This window comes from Varanus komodoensis, unplaced genomic scaffold (assembly GCF_004798865.1).
Source record: "Varanus komodoensis strain SLA01 unplaced genomic scaffold, ASM479886v1 scaffold81, whole genome shotgun sequence".
NCBI lineage: Eukaryota > Metazoa > Chordata > Lepidosauria > Squamata > Varanidae > Varanus > Varanus komodoensis.
The window spans coordinates 2,584,564-2,600,322 of NW_025336495.1; the positions used below are offsets into that span (position 1 = coordinate 2,584,564).

At 51.4% G+C, this 15,759-nt stretch overlaps 1 protein-coding gene across 3 annotated transcripts in view; it reads left to right on the forward strand.

The window, feature by feature from the left end:
- The window catches only part of DTX2 (deltex E3 ubiquitin ligase 2), a 31,471-nt gene that overhangs the window by 2,998 nt on the left and 12,714 nt on the right, over positions 1–15,759 (forward strand). For 2 of the 3 annotated variants that reach the window (XM_044456132.1, XM_044456131.1), the window contains exons 3-5: positions 2,557–3,175; positions 6,277–6,335; positions 11,568–11,699. In XM_044456132.1, the coding sequence (XP_044312067.1) occupies positions 2,557–3,175; positions 6,277–6,335; positions 11,568–11,699 (810 nt within the window). The remainder of the gene's footprint in view (positions 1–2,556; positions 3,176–6,276; positions 6,336–11,567; positions 11,700–15,759) is intronic. The other variant, XM_044456133.1, reaches the window with a different exon arrangement.

The following is a 15,759-nucleotide window of genomic DNA, read 5'->3' on the forward strand; positions in this document are numbered from 1 at the left end:
TTCAAGGTCAACTGCTAGGTGGGTTATTCAGTGGCCTGGGAAGGGAGTTGAATTCGAGGCAGGCGCCAGCTGCAGTGGCAGACCCATCCTTCTGAAGCGGCCTTGCCCAACGTGGCACCCTCCCAGTGTGTCAGGCTTTGGCTACCAGAATGCTCCAGCCAGTAACAGCTAATGGCAAGGCAGAGCTCTTCCACAGGGAGCCTTCCCTCAGCAACTGGTCCAAGCCACCTTGCCCCCCCCCCCCCGCCCCTCCTTGGTTGCCTTTCAACTCGACTTTGCAATTATGCGCAAAGAATTGCTCTCCATAGTGAACGGTGGCGATTTAGCACAGGGATCCTCTGTTTGTAGCAACCAGGCCTAGTTATTCTGTTGACATGTGTGGTTAGCTGGGTCAGTGTTTTTTGCACATGCCATTTCATCATAAGACATGAGGCAATTGTGGAAAACACCAAATGGAAAAGTAGCAGGCTGTGGTACAGATGAGTTCAATATCATTTACATATTATTGCATAATTATATGTAGCTTAGCTTCTATTTCTTTTCCCTGAAGGGGTGCTCTTTGCTGCTGCTAAAAGCATTTTGCAACTGCTGCAGTGTCCCAGCTGTTACGTTGTACTGAGGTATTGTGGGGCAAAACCAGCTGCCCCCGTTAAAATGTGCTGAGTAGCAAGGGAAAGCTACAGATCAGCCTTTTTCTCGGAGGTGGGCAGTGAAAAAGAGCAATATCAGAAATGCTACAAATATGTCTTCTGGGAATTGTTGGCAATTGTTGGCACAACAATGATTAAACAGGAGTGAGTCCCAATTTTTTTTTCTGCCATTGCTTATTACCACAGTTTTATTCTACTTCTCCCCCATCCCTGTTTGCAAGGTCCTAAAAGCAGCTTACACGGTCCTCCTCTTCTCCATCCCATCCTCACAATAACCCTGTGAGGTAGGCTAGGCTGAAAGCCTGTGATTAGCCCCAAACCGCCCTGCAAGCTTCAGGGCCAAGTGGAGTCCTGAGCCCTGGTCTCCCAAGTCCCAGTCCAGCACCCTCACCCTGGAATATCCCACAATGGCTTGGTGTGCTCAGTGCTGCTGTTGCCACCCCTCATTCCAAAGAACAGGCAGGCAAGAGGAGAGGCATCCCATGTGTCATGCAGTCGTCTCTTGGCCCTCGGGTTCTCTCTGCCAGCTTGCACAGTGTTACCAGTTTGCTCAGTGCGGTACATCGAAAGCCACCAGAACAGAGAGGAGATCCCTTACAGCACAGAAGGACTGCTCCCACCTGTGTGGGCAATTAGGGGCGCTGCTTCTCCTAAGGGGCACCTGCCATTCCAGAAGTGCTTATAAGCCCATGTGTGTAATACCACATTCCATTTATATCCCACCTTTTCCCCTCCTTTGCACACACCTTTCTCCCCAGCACATGGCAGCCTGATTTGTCAGGCTGTTTCTACAGCCTTCCCACACCTGGTACTCTCCAGGTGTGCTGAAGCCAGTTCCAGTGCATTCCAGCCAGGATGGCCATAGCAGTCCAACACATCTGGAGAATGCCAGGTTGGGGGAAGGCCGGTTTATGTAGCGAGCAGGTCTTGACAGCATGCCAAGGGATAGATACTATTTTTATATCCCTATCTATTTTTATTATTTTATATTTATTAAAGAACTCAGCAGAAAGTGCACTTGTAAAAGAAAAAGGCGTCTCTACTTCATATGTTGGCTCCCAGACAGACAATCTGGGCTCTTCATAGGAAACCAAGGAGAATAGCAGGAAGCCTCCCTTCCTGAGTTATCGAACATCCTCGTGGAAAGGAGCAGGATGTGCAGAGATGGGCTGCAAGGAGTTGCCATCTCAGCTGCTGGTAACTGACAGGCTATTAATTTTTTTCTAAAATATGTATCTTGCTTAGCAGCTAAGAGTTCTCAAGCCAACTTACAGTATAAATTACAAAATCTGTAAGTCAGAGCAGTGTACTAAAGTGAGGGGTTAAAACAGCACAGATGAGCAGCAGAAACTGAAAGAAGGTCCCCGGGGGGATTTTTAAAACACGCAAAAAGCAAAAGTACAGAAACAGAGAGGTGTTATCCTTCCTCTTGCTTTGTTTACTGCACATAATTCCAAGCTCAGCACTTTCTTTGCAGACAGATGGCCCCAGTTTCAATTCTTAGCAGCTCCAGTTTAAAACAGGTAGCAGGTAGTGTAAAACTCATTTTTCTGTCTGAGGCCCTGAAGCACTGCTTCCTGCCTGAGCAAGACCGTATTGGGCTAGGTCAAAACATCTGGAGGTCCAGGAGTTGCCCATCCCTGAGGGAGGTGGATGAAGAGTGTGGAACCTGCATAAAGCTGCTTCCTCTGTGGATTGCATGGTTTCCAAGGGCCACCACACGGACACACTGAGGTGAAGCATCGCTTAGTTGAAACAGGCGACACCCGCAGTTTGAGTTGGCAGCCCCGCAGCTTCTGCTTTGGGGCACCCAGTCGTATGAGGACACAGCCACCCCCACTGACTCCCTCGGTGTCCACTTGTCCTTTATTTCCCATGCTGCCATGTCCCTTTCCTCTCCACGCAGGAACCATGCGTGCGGTGCGCCGACACGTCTTCCAGCTGGATTCCGCGGCCGGGCAGGGCATTGTCTGGGAGTGGCAGAACGACGAAGGTGGCTGGTTCCCTTACGAGATGAGTGTCTGCAACTACCTGGAGCAGGCGTTCAGCTTCGGCAGCCCCCAGGTGGATCTGGGGCCCTTTGGGTACAACTACGGGATTGATTTCGTGTCCCAGACCCAGACCAACAAGACCACTGGCTATCAGCGGCGGATCAGGAGGCGTGTGGACTCGCCGTACCCGGTCGCCACCGCCCCGGGGCCGCCTCATACCGGGCCCACCTGTTCCTGCCAGCAGTGCTTGCTGAACAGTGGGACAGGCCCCATCACCTCGCGGTATCGGCACTCCATGGTGAACCTTCCCGGGCCTTCAGCCGGAACCATCCCAAGGCCCGCTGCGGGAGTGCAGGGGACCAGCAGGACAGCCGGAGTGGGGACCTCGCTCGTGGGCTTCATGCCTTACAGCAAGCCAGGCCTGTCGGGGGCACGGTCGATGCCAAGGCTAAACGCACACAGCACGGGGGCAGTGCCGCATCCTGCAGCCATGGGTGGGCCGAGCCCCATGCAGGCCGCACCCAGAGGAGCCAGGTACGCTGCCTGGGGTGTTTCGAACTTGCTTAGGGTGGGTGCGGGTGTCCCATCTAACGGACAGGCCTGCTTCTTGCTCGGCTCCTTGAATGAACACCTGCTTCTTTATGTTGCTGAAAAGAGAGCCGGGCCCTTTCTTCAGGCGTACAAGTGCAGCAATCGGGGCATGAGAGGAAGGGGAGGGTGGGGGGGGGTGAAGAGAAGCCTGCGGGGAGCCAGTCAGTTCGCCAAGGCCCAGAGCAAGATGAGGAAGGCCAGGGGCAGGCGACTCGTGGTCTTCCGGATGTTTCGTCCTACAGGTCCCATCATTTCTCACCAGTGGACCCTCTGGCTGGGGTTGCAGGCAGTTGCAGGCAGAAGCTTCTGAGAGGCCCACCCCTGCACCATCTGCAGGCATGTGGGATGTGGCTGTTTTCCCCTTCTTGGCCGCATAGCAGTTGGTGGCTGTTGTTCCTTCAGCCAGTGGGGGCCGCCCAGGGGGTCTCTCCCCTCGCTTCTGCAGTCCCAGGGCAATGGGCAGTTGGAGCCAGGCGCTCTTTTCGTCAGCAGGAGATGACGAGAGCTCCCTGCAGCTGTTCCTTCTCTGCCTGATGGACAGGGCCAGGCTGTTCTTCCTGGGAAGACGGGGGCACACCCTCCGCCTGGCTTCTGCCTCTCTGGCTGGTGGTGAAGGCCGGAGCGGCTGGCTTTCAGCTCCACAGTCCCTGAGCAGCTGTTCATGAAACAAACAAGTGCTCTGAAGGTTTCACATGTGTTGTTTCTATAACCTTTAAAATGCCCAGGGGGAGCACATGCAGAGGTTTCTAAATGATGAAGGGTGTGGGGTCAGCGTGCGAGAAAGAAAGCTTTTCTCCCTCTTTCGTAAAATGCCAGAGCTCTGTGTCAGCCCACGAGGCTGACTGACAAGTTGGCCCACAACATGACGAAGGTATTCACTCGCCTAGTGCATAATTTAATTTATGGGATTCACTGCCAGAGGGTGTGGGAGTTGGCAGCTACCTTTAGTGGCTTTAAAAAAGAAGGGAGTGCATATTTATGGTGGATAGGTTTATCATTAGCCAGCGCCACAAAACGATCCTCCATATGCATGGGCAGTATGCCTCGGATTGCTAGGGGAAGTTGAAGGCAAGAGAAGAGACTTTTGGTAATGAGGATGGTATAGAAAAGCTATAAATAAAATAAGGAAGACCAAATAAGGGATGGTCGGCCTTTATCACGGAGGTCGCAGGCTTGAATTTAGAACAGCTAACCAGGGATGTTGTGTATAGGACATTTTGGAGGGCTTCCATTCCAGTGTTTTCACCCTAAACTGGAGATGACGTGACATCACAGAACCACAGCAAATACCTCTGATTGGCAGAGGGTGGTCTGGCTGTTCATGGCTGAACCAGACGGGCTCCTCAGCCAAATCTAGGAGGCAGGTCTTAGAGTTACCAGCATCCCTGTGAGGCCGGTCCATAGTCTCCCCCTCGCCTGGCTGTTTTTGGGATGGGGTTGAGGCTGGCGGTTGACCAGCTCACTCAAGTGAATTTGAACTGCTGAGACTGCCAGTCTCTGAGTCTCAGGGAAAGCAACCAGCAGAGCTTTGTGTGCTATGGCCACACCTCTGCAGTGCATCAGGTTGCTACTTGCAATATAATGCGCCAGACCGATTTAAATAGGTCCCAGTTCAAAGGACCTTCCTTCGAAAGGGCTTTAGGGAGCAGGGCTGGGAAAGAGGCCCTGGAGATGCGGCCCTGCATCCGATGGACTACTCGCCTGATTTAGTAATAAGCTGCTTTGTGTGTGATATGAGAGGAAGGGCTGTGCTGATTAGCTCAATGTCTCCCTCATGCAGAGGATCCCAGGGCCTAACCCCGCACCTCCAGCTGAACCACACGCCATCAACAGTTGATGGGTTAGGCCCACCCTGGAGAGCTGTTGGCCCCCAGTGGCAGGTGGGCAACCTTTTTGGCTTGTGGGTGCATTTCACAATTGGATACACCTGCCCGGGGCACCCACAGAAAATGGCTACCGTGCAAGATGTGGCTCGACACAAAGGGCTAATCACAGGCAACCCACCCAAAAGGCGGGTGACGCAGCCCTTCATTTCAGCACCCTTTTAATTACTGCTCAGGATTATGAATGGCATCCGGTCTTTGACAGGGATGCTAGTGCTGGGGAGCAAGGCAGATGCTTAACCTGTGGAAAGGACTGTTTCAACGCCAGGAGACAGCCCTGGGCCTCCTTCCTTTTTCCCTTCCCATAATAGCCTCCAGTTGGACGTGTGTAATTATTTCTGTCTGGGCTTTTGCATACTTGAAGCTCACAAAATCTTAATATACATGATTAGATGAAATCTGAGCTGCTGGCCAGCATTATCCTGCTCTTGAGTTCTGTTGTTCATTCAACCACTGCCTTTTCTGCCCCCACACCCCAAATTAGAAAAATTCTTACTGTACTTCCCAGCTGGCCAGGAAATCTTTCTTTCTTGTTTGTGGCACATATTGACTGCATTTAGAAATCCTTGATGCCCTGTTGCACAAGGGTTGGTATACAGTGCAAATCCCCTTGTTAAGTTGCGGGTGGTTATTTTTATCTGATGGTATTGTCTGATCCATCATGGCTCTTCTCAAGTTCTTACAAGACCGAGCATTACTGATTTAAGCTGGGAACTGTTTGGGTGTTCTTAGCAAGATTTATATATCTGGGACTGAAGTCTGCATTTGTGGAACTGTGCTCATAATTCAACTCTGAAAAAGAGTCTTGCCTGAACTGAGAACGCCCTCTAACAGTGGAGGGGCTGCTGGGGAAGTGGGAAGGTGGCAGCGTCAGCAGAGTTTCTGTACAGCCTCCCATACAAGCGCATAGTGCTTCACCCCATAATGGTGGCCAGAACGTGATTTTAAATCAGTAGATGTGTGCGCATTTATGTGCAATTTGCATTATTTATGCACATGGAAGGATAATGCTTTTCCTGGAGCAAAGCTTGGATTGCCTGGATGCACACACCTTTTTCCGAAGGGGAGAGTGTCACAGCCCTCAGTATATCCGGCCCCTCATTATTCCCTGGGGTGGTTCCCATTGCCAGGTTTGGTAACATTTTTCTTTTGCCTCTTCAGCATACCGAAGCTACCGGTGAGCATGACAAGACCCAGCAAAGTGACCCAAGCTCTGGCAGGTAAGGCGGCCCCTCTGGTTCCTGGGCATTCCATGCGACACTGGCACGCATTCCCAGCTGGGCAGCCCCTGGGCCCTGTTCTGGCCTGCAAACAATCGGCCAGTTGGCCTGCTTGTTCCCTCCTGGGGGTAAGATGTTCCCCACTTCCACTTCAAAGAAGATCGCCTTCCTGAGGGCCACTGAATTTCCAGCAGCTGCCTTCTCATAGGCAGGTATTATCATAGGCTGCCCTTTATGGGCAGAAGACTAGGCTGGCTGCTCTGGCTGGCAGTCGCATCCCAGGGATTCAGGCAGAGAGGTTTCCTCTCACTCGCTACCTGGTCCCCCCCTCTTTTTTTAACAGGAGGGGCAAAACAGGTGCCCTGTACTGTAGTCTTCAAGCAGCTATTCCTCCCCATAAATAAAGGAAGCAGTGCATTCCATGAGTGTGGTGTTTTGCACAAAGATAGAATTTGCTAGCCCTCCAGGTGTTGATGGATTACAGCTCCCTACACCCCTGGCTAGGGCTTATGGAGTCCAATGGCATTTGGAGAGCACCAGGTTAACCTGGATCAGCATATTTTACAGGCAAGTGTTACGTGTGTCAGAGAGGTGGCCGCAGAGCACATGGTTCTAGTCCCTGGCCCTGCCAGGGTTTCAGATCCCCCGGATCTGTTCTCCTACAGACTGGTTGGTCAGATGTGAAAGCAGTGGTGGGCCGTGATAAAGGAAGTATGTTTGCAGCACTCAGCAAACCCTTCTGCGCTACTCAGCTCGTTTCTCCTCTTGCCATGAACATTCCCCCTTCATGTCCAGCAAGGGTGCTCAAACCGTCTCATGGGCAGTCAGCAGCCTCCTTCAAAGCTTCTCCTAGTCGCTGTGGATTTCATGTGGGTTGCACTTTCCCCGGGGCTGGCCTGGAGGGAGCCAGCCATCACTGGGCGCAACTCACTGGTGTGTTTTTTCACATTTTTTAAGAATTGGTGTTGCTGGGCATTGTCCTCTGCTTTTCTTGCTCGTGTGGTAGCTTGCTACTACAGAGCAAGCCGGCGTGGCAGGGTTCGGTCCCTTTGCCCCTTCCCACACTGTTCTTGCTGTCTGAATATCGATAACGACCTCTCTTTTTGCAGATTGATAAGTTGCAAAGCTATATTTACAAGGAATTGGTCATCATCTTAGGTTTAATGCCTTGGATCTCTGGAGGAGGCCCGGAGAGGTCCAAGACACCCCATCTCACTACTGTAGTATGGAGGTGCCACTGTGAAAGGATCCCCCCCCAAAAAAAATAGACTTGCTGTGCTGTCCATCTCTTTTCATTCCTCCCCACCTGAAAAAAGCAGCATGAAATGTGCAGGACCCTGACGCACTGGACTTTTCTCCCCACTAATGCGGCTCCACTTTGATTGGCCTTCTCCTTCAGATGTTTTGGGCTTCATCTCCTATTAACCTTCATCAGCACGGCCAGTAGTACTCAACCTTTGGGGCGTTTTCAGAAGTAGGTGGTTGTTCTGAGCCATGGATGGCGTGAAAGACCAAATGGAGACCAAAGGCCCAGGGCAGGTAACAGGTGTAGCCATCAGCAGCCCAGGAATCTTAGCTCCCATCGTTTTTAAAGGGAGAATGTTTATAGTCCACATGGTCGTTGGGAGATCCTTGTGGGCAAAGCTTAGCGAGAAAAATCAAAAACAAGGTTTCCAGGTATTGCAGGAAGGTCTGTGTGTTTGCTAGGCAAAATAGTAAATAAAGCAAAACAGGTGGCGCAGAGTCGCTCAGTTTGCTTGTATTTTGCTTGCAAAATCCAGCCTTCCATGGAGCAGCATCTGGGCTGTCTGGCCACAGATGGCCACTTCTAACGAAGTTGGAGCTCCACTGGATTGTAGGCCGCCAGTGCTAGCGATAAGCTTGATGTTCGTATGTGAATGAGCTGCGGCAGCTCAGAGGCACAGCAAAGAGCAGCCCTTGGGTTGGGCTGAAGCTGCAGTTGTTTCCAGCTGCCAGGCTAGCACACTTTGAAGATGCAGATAGGGAAAGACTGATGGAGAGCATTCATGTCCCTCTGAGGTGTCACACCAGCTGGTCACTAGCTTCACATCAAGGTGCAATGAAAACGCAAGTACATTGAGCTATGAAGCACCCATGTGGAGAGATGCACCAGGCCGGGAGAAAATAAATAAAACAGAAACCTTGAAAATGCTCTTTTCCCACACAGACGCTTTCTGTCCATGGGAAAAAAGCATATTTCTGAAAAAAAAATGTGAGAGTGTTTTCCCTATCTCTCCCCCGCCCCATCTAGGTGGAAGTTGTGAGTTCTGGGTGCAAAGGCCTTCTGAGCAAGCGGGAAATTGGAAGCTGTTGGGATGTCTCATGCTCAGGAGCTTCTCCCAGGACAGGCCCTTCAAAACTTCCTTAAAAAGAAAAGGGAACTCCCAAGGATAGCTGAAACAATGAGAAATTTCCCTTTTCCAGCTTGACACGTGCCACCTAACCTAGCCATCTCCTCCTTGACATGCTAGATTTCTGTATGCATGGACTTCACTTATGGGGAAACATGCAGCCACACACACCCTGCACCTGCAGTCTGAAAAACAGCCCAGCCTGGACACATGGTGGCAGCTGCCTGAGACATCAGCTAGGCCACGGTGGTTGTCCTGGCACCGGAAAATCACTCCCCACATGCCCGTTCTCAGTACTGTCTCTGCCACCTCCTTTCCTCCAGGAAGGGTTGCCAACTTTCCCCCTTCTCTCCCCTTTCCACCTCTCCAAGCATGTGCGCACACGCCCCCTTTCCCAGACTCCGTCTCTGGCCTCTTCTGTCCTGGTTGGCCACATGGGAAGGGCCCATACACTCTCAAGGGTCCTTTTCACCCTTGCAGCCAGAGCACAGGAGATGCTGCGGGCCCCGAGCCTCCCGGTCCTTGGGCCCCTCAGGCAAGCCAGTGGTAGCCATGAAGAGGGCAGGGCTGAGAAGCGAGAGTGGGTGCTGGCGGCGGCACTGAGACGACAGACTCGCTGGGGTGGCTGCCACGGAGGCTGTTTGCGGGAGTGCCCTCCGGCACAGGTCCAGCACTGGCAGCCAGGCACATGTGGCAGGGCAGGCCGTCCGTCGTGCATTCATGAGGAAGCGACAAGGAGCTGCCCAAGCCATGGAGCACGTGTCTCAGTCCCATTAAACCTGATCCAGCGCCCCCTTCCCCAGACTCCTGAGGGTGCTGCAGGCCTTGCCCACATGCTTTTCGGGTCCCTGAGGGCTGGAGGCTTCTCAAAGGGAAGCTTAGATCCTCGAGAAGCTGGGTTCTGTGCCGGTTGCCGAACTTGGTGCAACAATGAAGGGCATGCCTGGGACAATGCAGATGGCAGGAACAAGGCAGTGCCACGAGTGCAGCCTTGCTCCCTTGCAAAGCGAGAGAAAGGAGGCATCAGATGCACATGTGAAGCCGCTCCCTCAGCACGCCTTTCATCTGCACTACCCCTTTCCTGTGTCTTGCAGCCTGCCTGCGCCCCCACACCCTTCTGGCACACTCTCTTACCCATGGCTTGTGTGTGAATAATGAGCCATTGTGCGCAACATGTAATGTGGCCAAAAATGCGTCGCCAAATTTCCCCCTGTGGCAGTTTTCCAATTCTGTCCTGGGGGTGGGGTTCCTTGGAAGTGTTTCCAGAGTTCTTCAAGGAGAAAATTAATAATGCTGGACAGAGTTTCTGCAGACACAGCTAGCTGACGTGCTGCCCTTCGGGAGCGTTTGGTGTGTTCAGGGTCAACATGGGTCAACATGGGTGTGCTGAAGCCAAGCAGGGGTGCCTTGTGCAGGGAACTGTGTGGGCCCATCCCTGGCTCTGCAGAGCAGCAGCTGGCAACATTGAGAGGGCATCTTCTCCCAGAACAGCCTGCTCAGTCAGTGAGGGCATCGGATGTACTGCTGTTAGTTCCACCCAGACCTTTGCTCGTATTTGGAGCCTGCTAGGAGTAGCGCGACGCTGTTTTCAGTGCCTGCTGAAAACAGTCTTAGTTAAACAAGCGCTCCCTAACAGCCAAACCACAGTTTCAGATGGGATGATCTGATTTTAGATATCTAAGGGTGCCTTTGTACACATGCTTTACACAGAAAAAGTCCTCCACTTCCCAGCATGCCCAGCTGTGGAATGCGAGGAGCAGTAGGCCTCGTTTTCTTTTCAAGGATGCATAAGTATACTTCAAGAGCTAGAGTGGCGTTGTGGTGAAGAGCCTGGGACCAGGACTCGGAGGATCTGGGCTCAAGTCCCCACTCAGCCATGGAGCCCACTGGGTGACTTTGGGCCAGTCACAGCCTCTCAGCCCAGCCTACCTCACAGGGTTGTTGTTGTGGGGATAAGATGGAGGAGGAGAGATGATGCAAGCTGCCTTGAGCCCTTTGTCGGAAAAAGGCAGGATATAAATCGCAATATAAATATAAAATAAGATTGTGACCTTCATTTTGTACTTTGGTTTTTTTTCTACCCCCTTTTTCTTGCCCACTGCCCGAGAATCTTGTCAGACATATTAATTCTCCAAATAGAAAATACATGAGAACTGCATTTTTGCACCTTGGCCCTGCAAGCACTCAGCTCCCCAGAACAGGTCCAGAATCCTCTTTGGCCCACGGGGAACTGTACCAAGTGCTTGGATGCTTTTCAGCCACCACAGTTCAGCAGGAACTCTTGCATGCATGGTAGGCTGCTATAGCTGGTGCTTTGGTTTTGGCCACATTACACATTGGCTTAGTTTACGTGATCAGGAAGCATCTATCTCAGTTCTTCCTCTGAAACCGTGGTGCAATTTCGGTTTGTTCTAGCAAACTGTGGTTAGAGCAAGCCAACTCTCCACCCTTGGCTGGGACCTGGAGCTCTGCTTCTCACGCACAAGTAGAAACTCCTGCTCTTCTCTTCCTGAAATACGCGGGAGGAGGAAGGGTGTGTGCATGCGCTTCTCTGACCCCAGAATGGTAGTCTGAACTGAGCCAGCTGTGGGCATCCCTGCTGTGTGGCCCAGCGCCCTCTGTCTTCCTCAAATGCCATCCCTTTGGAAAAAGGGATGGAAGGCGTTTTCCATCCCCAGATGACGATTTCCTTTCCCTTCGCGTGTGCTTTGTGACCTTTCCTTTTTTTGCGGGGCGGGGGCATTGAATCATGTCTTTGAATCAAGGTTTTGGTGGGTTTTATTTTCTCACAAATGATTTCTTTCCGCCCATCCTACCCTCTCCCCTCACTCCTTGCGTAATAATCTCATGTCCCATGTAGGCATGATGGCCTTTCTGATGTCCGTCCCTGGATTTCCTGTGTGCCTCACCCAGGCACCTCCGCCTGCCAGAGCCCGTAGAGCCTCTAAAAAGCTCTATTCAGTTAAGGAGGGGAGGAAAGTGCTCACCAAAGGTAGCTGATTTCCTTGGATGCCTCCCGCTACTGCCTTTCCCTCCTCTTCCTCTTCTGTGTTTGCCTGCCTGTCCGCCCGCCCTCCTGCTTTCCTTCCTCCTCTCCTTCTGTTCTTCCGGCTTCTCTGGAAAAGGTTCTCCTGGATGGCTTTGGGTGCGTGTCACACGAAGGAATGGCCTGCTGTTTGCTGCAAGCACACTCTGCCCACCTGTGGCTCATTTACAGACCTGACGCCTCTGCATGTCTGTCTGCCACAGCTCCTCTGAAGGTCACCCGCATGCGTGGATGGAGAAGCCAGTTCTTGCAGGTCCTTTCATGCTAGAGGGGGGAGCGCCATTCGTATGCAGCGCATTAAGTCCACACTGGGTCGCTGGCTTAGCAGCGATGCTGAAGTTACTTCAGGTTTTTAAACTCTTGCATTCAACACCAGAGTTTTCAGCACCACGAAGACTGCCTTGCTCAACTTCATGCCTGCCATGTGTGGGCTGAGGCATGCTGGGAGACGATGCCTGACACACCTGGAGGGTGCCAGGTTGGGGAAGGCAATCCTATGGTTATGACTTGATTTAACTGGAATGCTCTGCTAAGTGGACAAACCCCTGTTCATCTTTCCTGGCAACCTCTATGCTCAGGCAGGCTCAGGTAGGATTAGGTAAAATGACTTTAGCTCTTAAAGGTGCAGGTATTGCACTTGTTAATGATGATCCAATCTCCCAAGTGCATGTAGGAATCAGAATATTAGCCTGCAAAGTTTTCTGCATTTTCGTTCCATTTTTCAGACCCTCGTCGTCCCCGCAGAGCAGCTCCTATCCCTTAAAAAGTGAGGGAAAGGCCATCAGATACAGAACCTAAAAAGACAAGACACCTGTGCAAGGCGAGAGGAGGGGAAAGGTGGGGGCAGGAGGGCGTGGCTCTCGGGGCCTGTACCTCGCTCTTCTCCTTGGGCCAGGCTGAGCTTTCCCTTGCTGGTGTTCTTGCATGAGGGGCTCTCGTTTCTTTGGCTGGTGAAGGGGGTGCAAAACACTTTCTCCTTCCCCCAGCGGGGCAGCTCTCGGTTGGAGCGGGCCTCACGCAGCTGCCTTTTCCCTGGCTGAAGGGCGGGCCTGACACGGGCTGCCTCCCAGCAGTCCCGGGTCCTCCAGCTGATGCCGAAAGCCAGAATTTGTACAGGTGGCTTTTCAGGCGGTGTGGAGGCTCTTCTGTTTGTGGGGTGGCTGCTCCAAGTGTGCTTGGGAAGAGGGACAACTCGCTTGCTGCATCTCCTCTCACTTTCCCGGCCATGATTGTCTTGCACAGCAGCTGACAGCCATAAAAAGGGGCAGGCTGTGCTGTGGGGCTTATCAGCCAAAATGACAAGGCATGGGGGGAAGAGGGTGCAAGGAAAAGGAAGCAGGGGAGAGACCAGCTCTTCAGGCAAGAAGGAGGCGGCACACTCAAAGCGGCCCTCCAGATGAGATGTGGGCCAATCTGACCCACCCTTCTGGGTGTTCTTGAATAGCAGTGGGTGGCTCTCTGGCTGGCGGATGCTTCCCCTTTCCTTCCGCAGCCCCTGCTGATCAGCCGTCAGTAGGAGTGGAGCTTTCTTTATGGCAGGGAAGAGGAAATGCGCTCGCGGCAGCTGCTCCCTCCTCGTCTGATGGATGGGGCTCAAAGAGGCAAACCTGCAGCCACCTTCGGTCCCCGGCCCAAGGCAGGGGAGGTGCTTCCCTTCTGCTGTCCAGCCCCAGGGCAGCTTTCACTTACTTTGTTGTTGTTAGTGGCAAAGTCGTGTCTGACCCATCGCAACCCCATGGACAACATTCCTCCATGCTCTCCTGTCCTCCACCATCCCCTGGAGTCCACCCAAGCCCACACCCACTGCCCCAGTGACTCCATCCAGCCACCTCATCCTCTGCTGTCCCCTTCTCCTTTTGCCCTCAATGGTTCCCAGCAACGGGCTCTTCTCCAGGGAGTCCTTCCTTCTCATTAGGTGCCCATTAGTTGAGTTTCATCTTCAGGATCTGGCCTTCTAAAGAGCAGTCAGGGCTGATCTCCTCTAGGACTGACCAGTTTGATCGCCTTGCGGTCCAGGGGACTCGCAGGAGTCTCCTCCAGCACCGCAATTCAAAGGCCTCAATCCTTCGGCGCTCAGCCTTCCTTATGGTCCAGCTTTCACAGCCATACACTGCAACTGGGAAAATCATAGCCTTGACTATATGCACTTTTGTTGGCAGGGTGATGTCTCTGCTTTTTAGTATGCTGTCTAGATTTGCCATAGCTTTCCTCCCCAGGAGCAAGCGTCTTTTAATTTCTTGGCTGCAGTCCCCATCTGTGGTGATCTTGGAGCCCAGGAAAATAAAATCTGTCACTACCTCCATTTCTTCCCTGTCTATTTGCCAGGAAGTGAGAGGACCAGATGCCATGATCTTAGTTTTCTTAATGTTGAGTTTCAAGCCAACTTTTGTGCTCTCCGCCTTCACACGCATCAAGAGGCTCTTTAGTTCTTCACTTTCTGCCATGAGAATGGTATCATCTGCATATCTGAGGTTGTTGCTATTTCTCCCAGCAATCTTAATTCCAACTGGTGATTCATCTAGCCCTGCCTTTCTCTTGATGTGCTCTGCATATAAGTTAAATAGGCAGGGCGACAGTATACAGCCTTGCCGAACTCCTTTCCCAATTTTGAACCAATCAGTGGTTCCGTGTCCAGTTCTCACTGTTGCTTCTTGACCCACGTACAGATTTCTCAAGAGACAAATAAGGTGGTCTGGTACTTCCATCTCATTAAGGACTTGCCACAATATGTTGCGATCCACACAATCAAAGGTTTTAGCATAGTCAATGAAGCAGAAGTAGATGTTTTTCTGGAACTCTCTAGCTTTCTCCATGATCCGGCTTATGTTGGCAATTTGATCTCTAGTTCCTCTGCTTCTTCGAAATCCTGCCTGTACTTCTGGTAGTTCTCGGTCCACATACTGCCGGAGCCTAGCTTGTAGGATTTTGAGCATAACTTTGCTAGCATGTGAAATGAGTGCAATGGTGCGGTAGTTTGAACACTCTTTGGCATTGCCCTTCTTTGGGATCGGAATGTAAACTGACCTTTTCCAATCCTGTAGCCACTGCTGAGTTTTCCAAATTTGCTGGCATATTGAGTGTAGCACTTTTACTCCATCATCTTTTAGGATTTTGAATAGCTCAACTGGAATACTGTCGCCTCCACTAGCTTTGTTGTTGCTCAGACTTCCTAAGGCCCATTTCACATTCCAGGATGTCTGGCTCGAGGTCAGTGACCACCCCATCGTGGTTATCAGCTCTTTCTTGTATAGTTCTTCTGTGTAATCGTGCCACCTCTTCTTAGTCTCTTCTGCCTCTGTTAGGTCCCTGCCATTTTGGTCCTTTATCATGCCCATCTTTGCATGAAATGTTCCCTTCATATCTCCAGTTTTCTTGAAGTGATCTCTGGTCCTCCCTATTGTTTTCTTCTATTTCTTTGCACTGTTCATTTAAGAAGGCATTCTTATCTCTTCTAGCTATAATCTGGAATTCTACATTCAATTGTTTGTCTCTTTCTCTTTCTCCCTTGCCTTTCGCTTCCCTTCTTTCCTCAGCTATTTGTAAAGCTTCCTCAGACAGCCATTTTGCTATCTTGCATTTCTTTTTCTTTGGGATGGTTTTAATTGCTGCCTCTTGTACAGTGTTGCAAACCTCCATCCATAGTTCTTCAGGCACTCTGTCTATCAGATCTAATTCCTTAAATCTATTTGTCACCTCTACTGTATATTCATCAGGGATATGATTAGGGTCATACCTGAGTGGTCTAGTGCTTTTCCCTACTTTCTTCAACTTAAGCCTAAATTTTGCAACAAGAAGCTCATGCTCTGAGCCACAGTCAGCTCCTGGTCTAGTTTTTACTGACTGTATAGAGCTTCTCCATCTTTGGCTGCAGAGCACATAGTCAGTCTGATTTCTGTGTTGAGCGTCTGGTGATGTCCATGTGTAGAGTCGTCTCTTGGGTTGTTGGAAAAGAGTGTTTGCTATGACCATCGTATTCTCTTGACAAAATTCTACCAGCCTGTGCCCC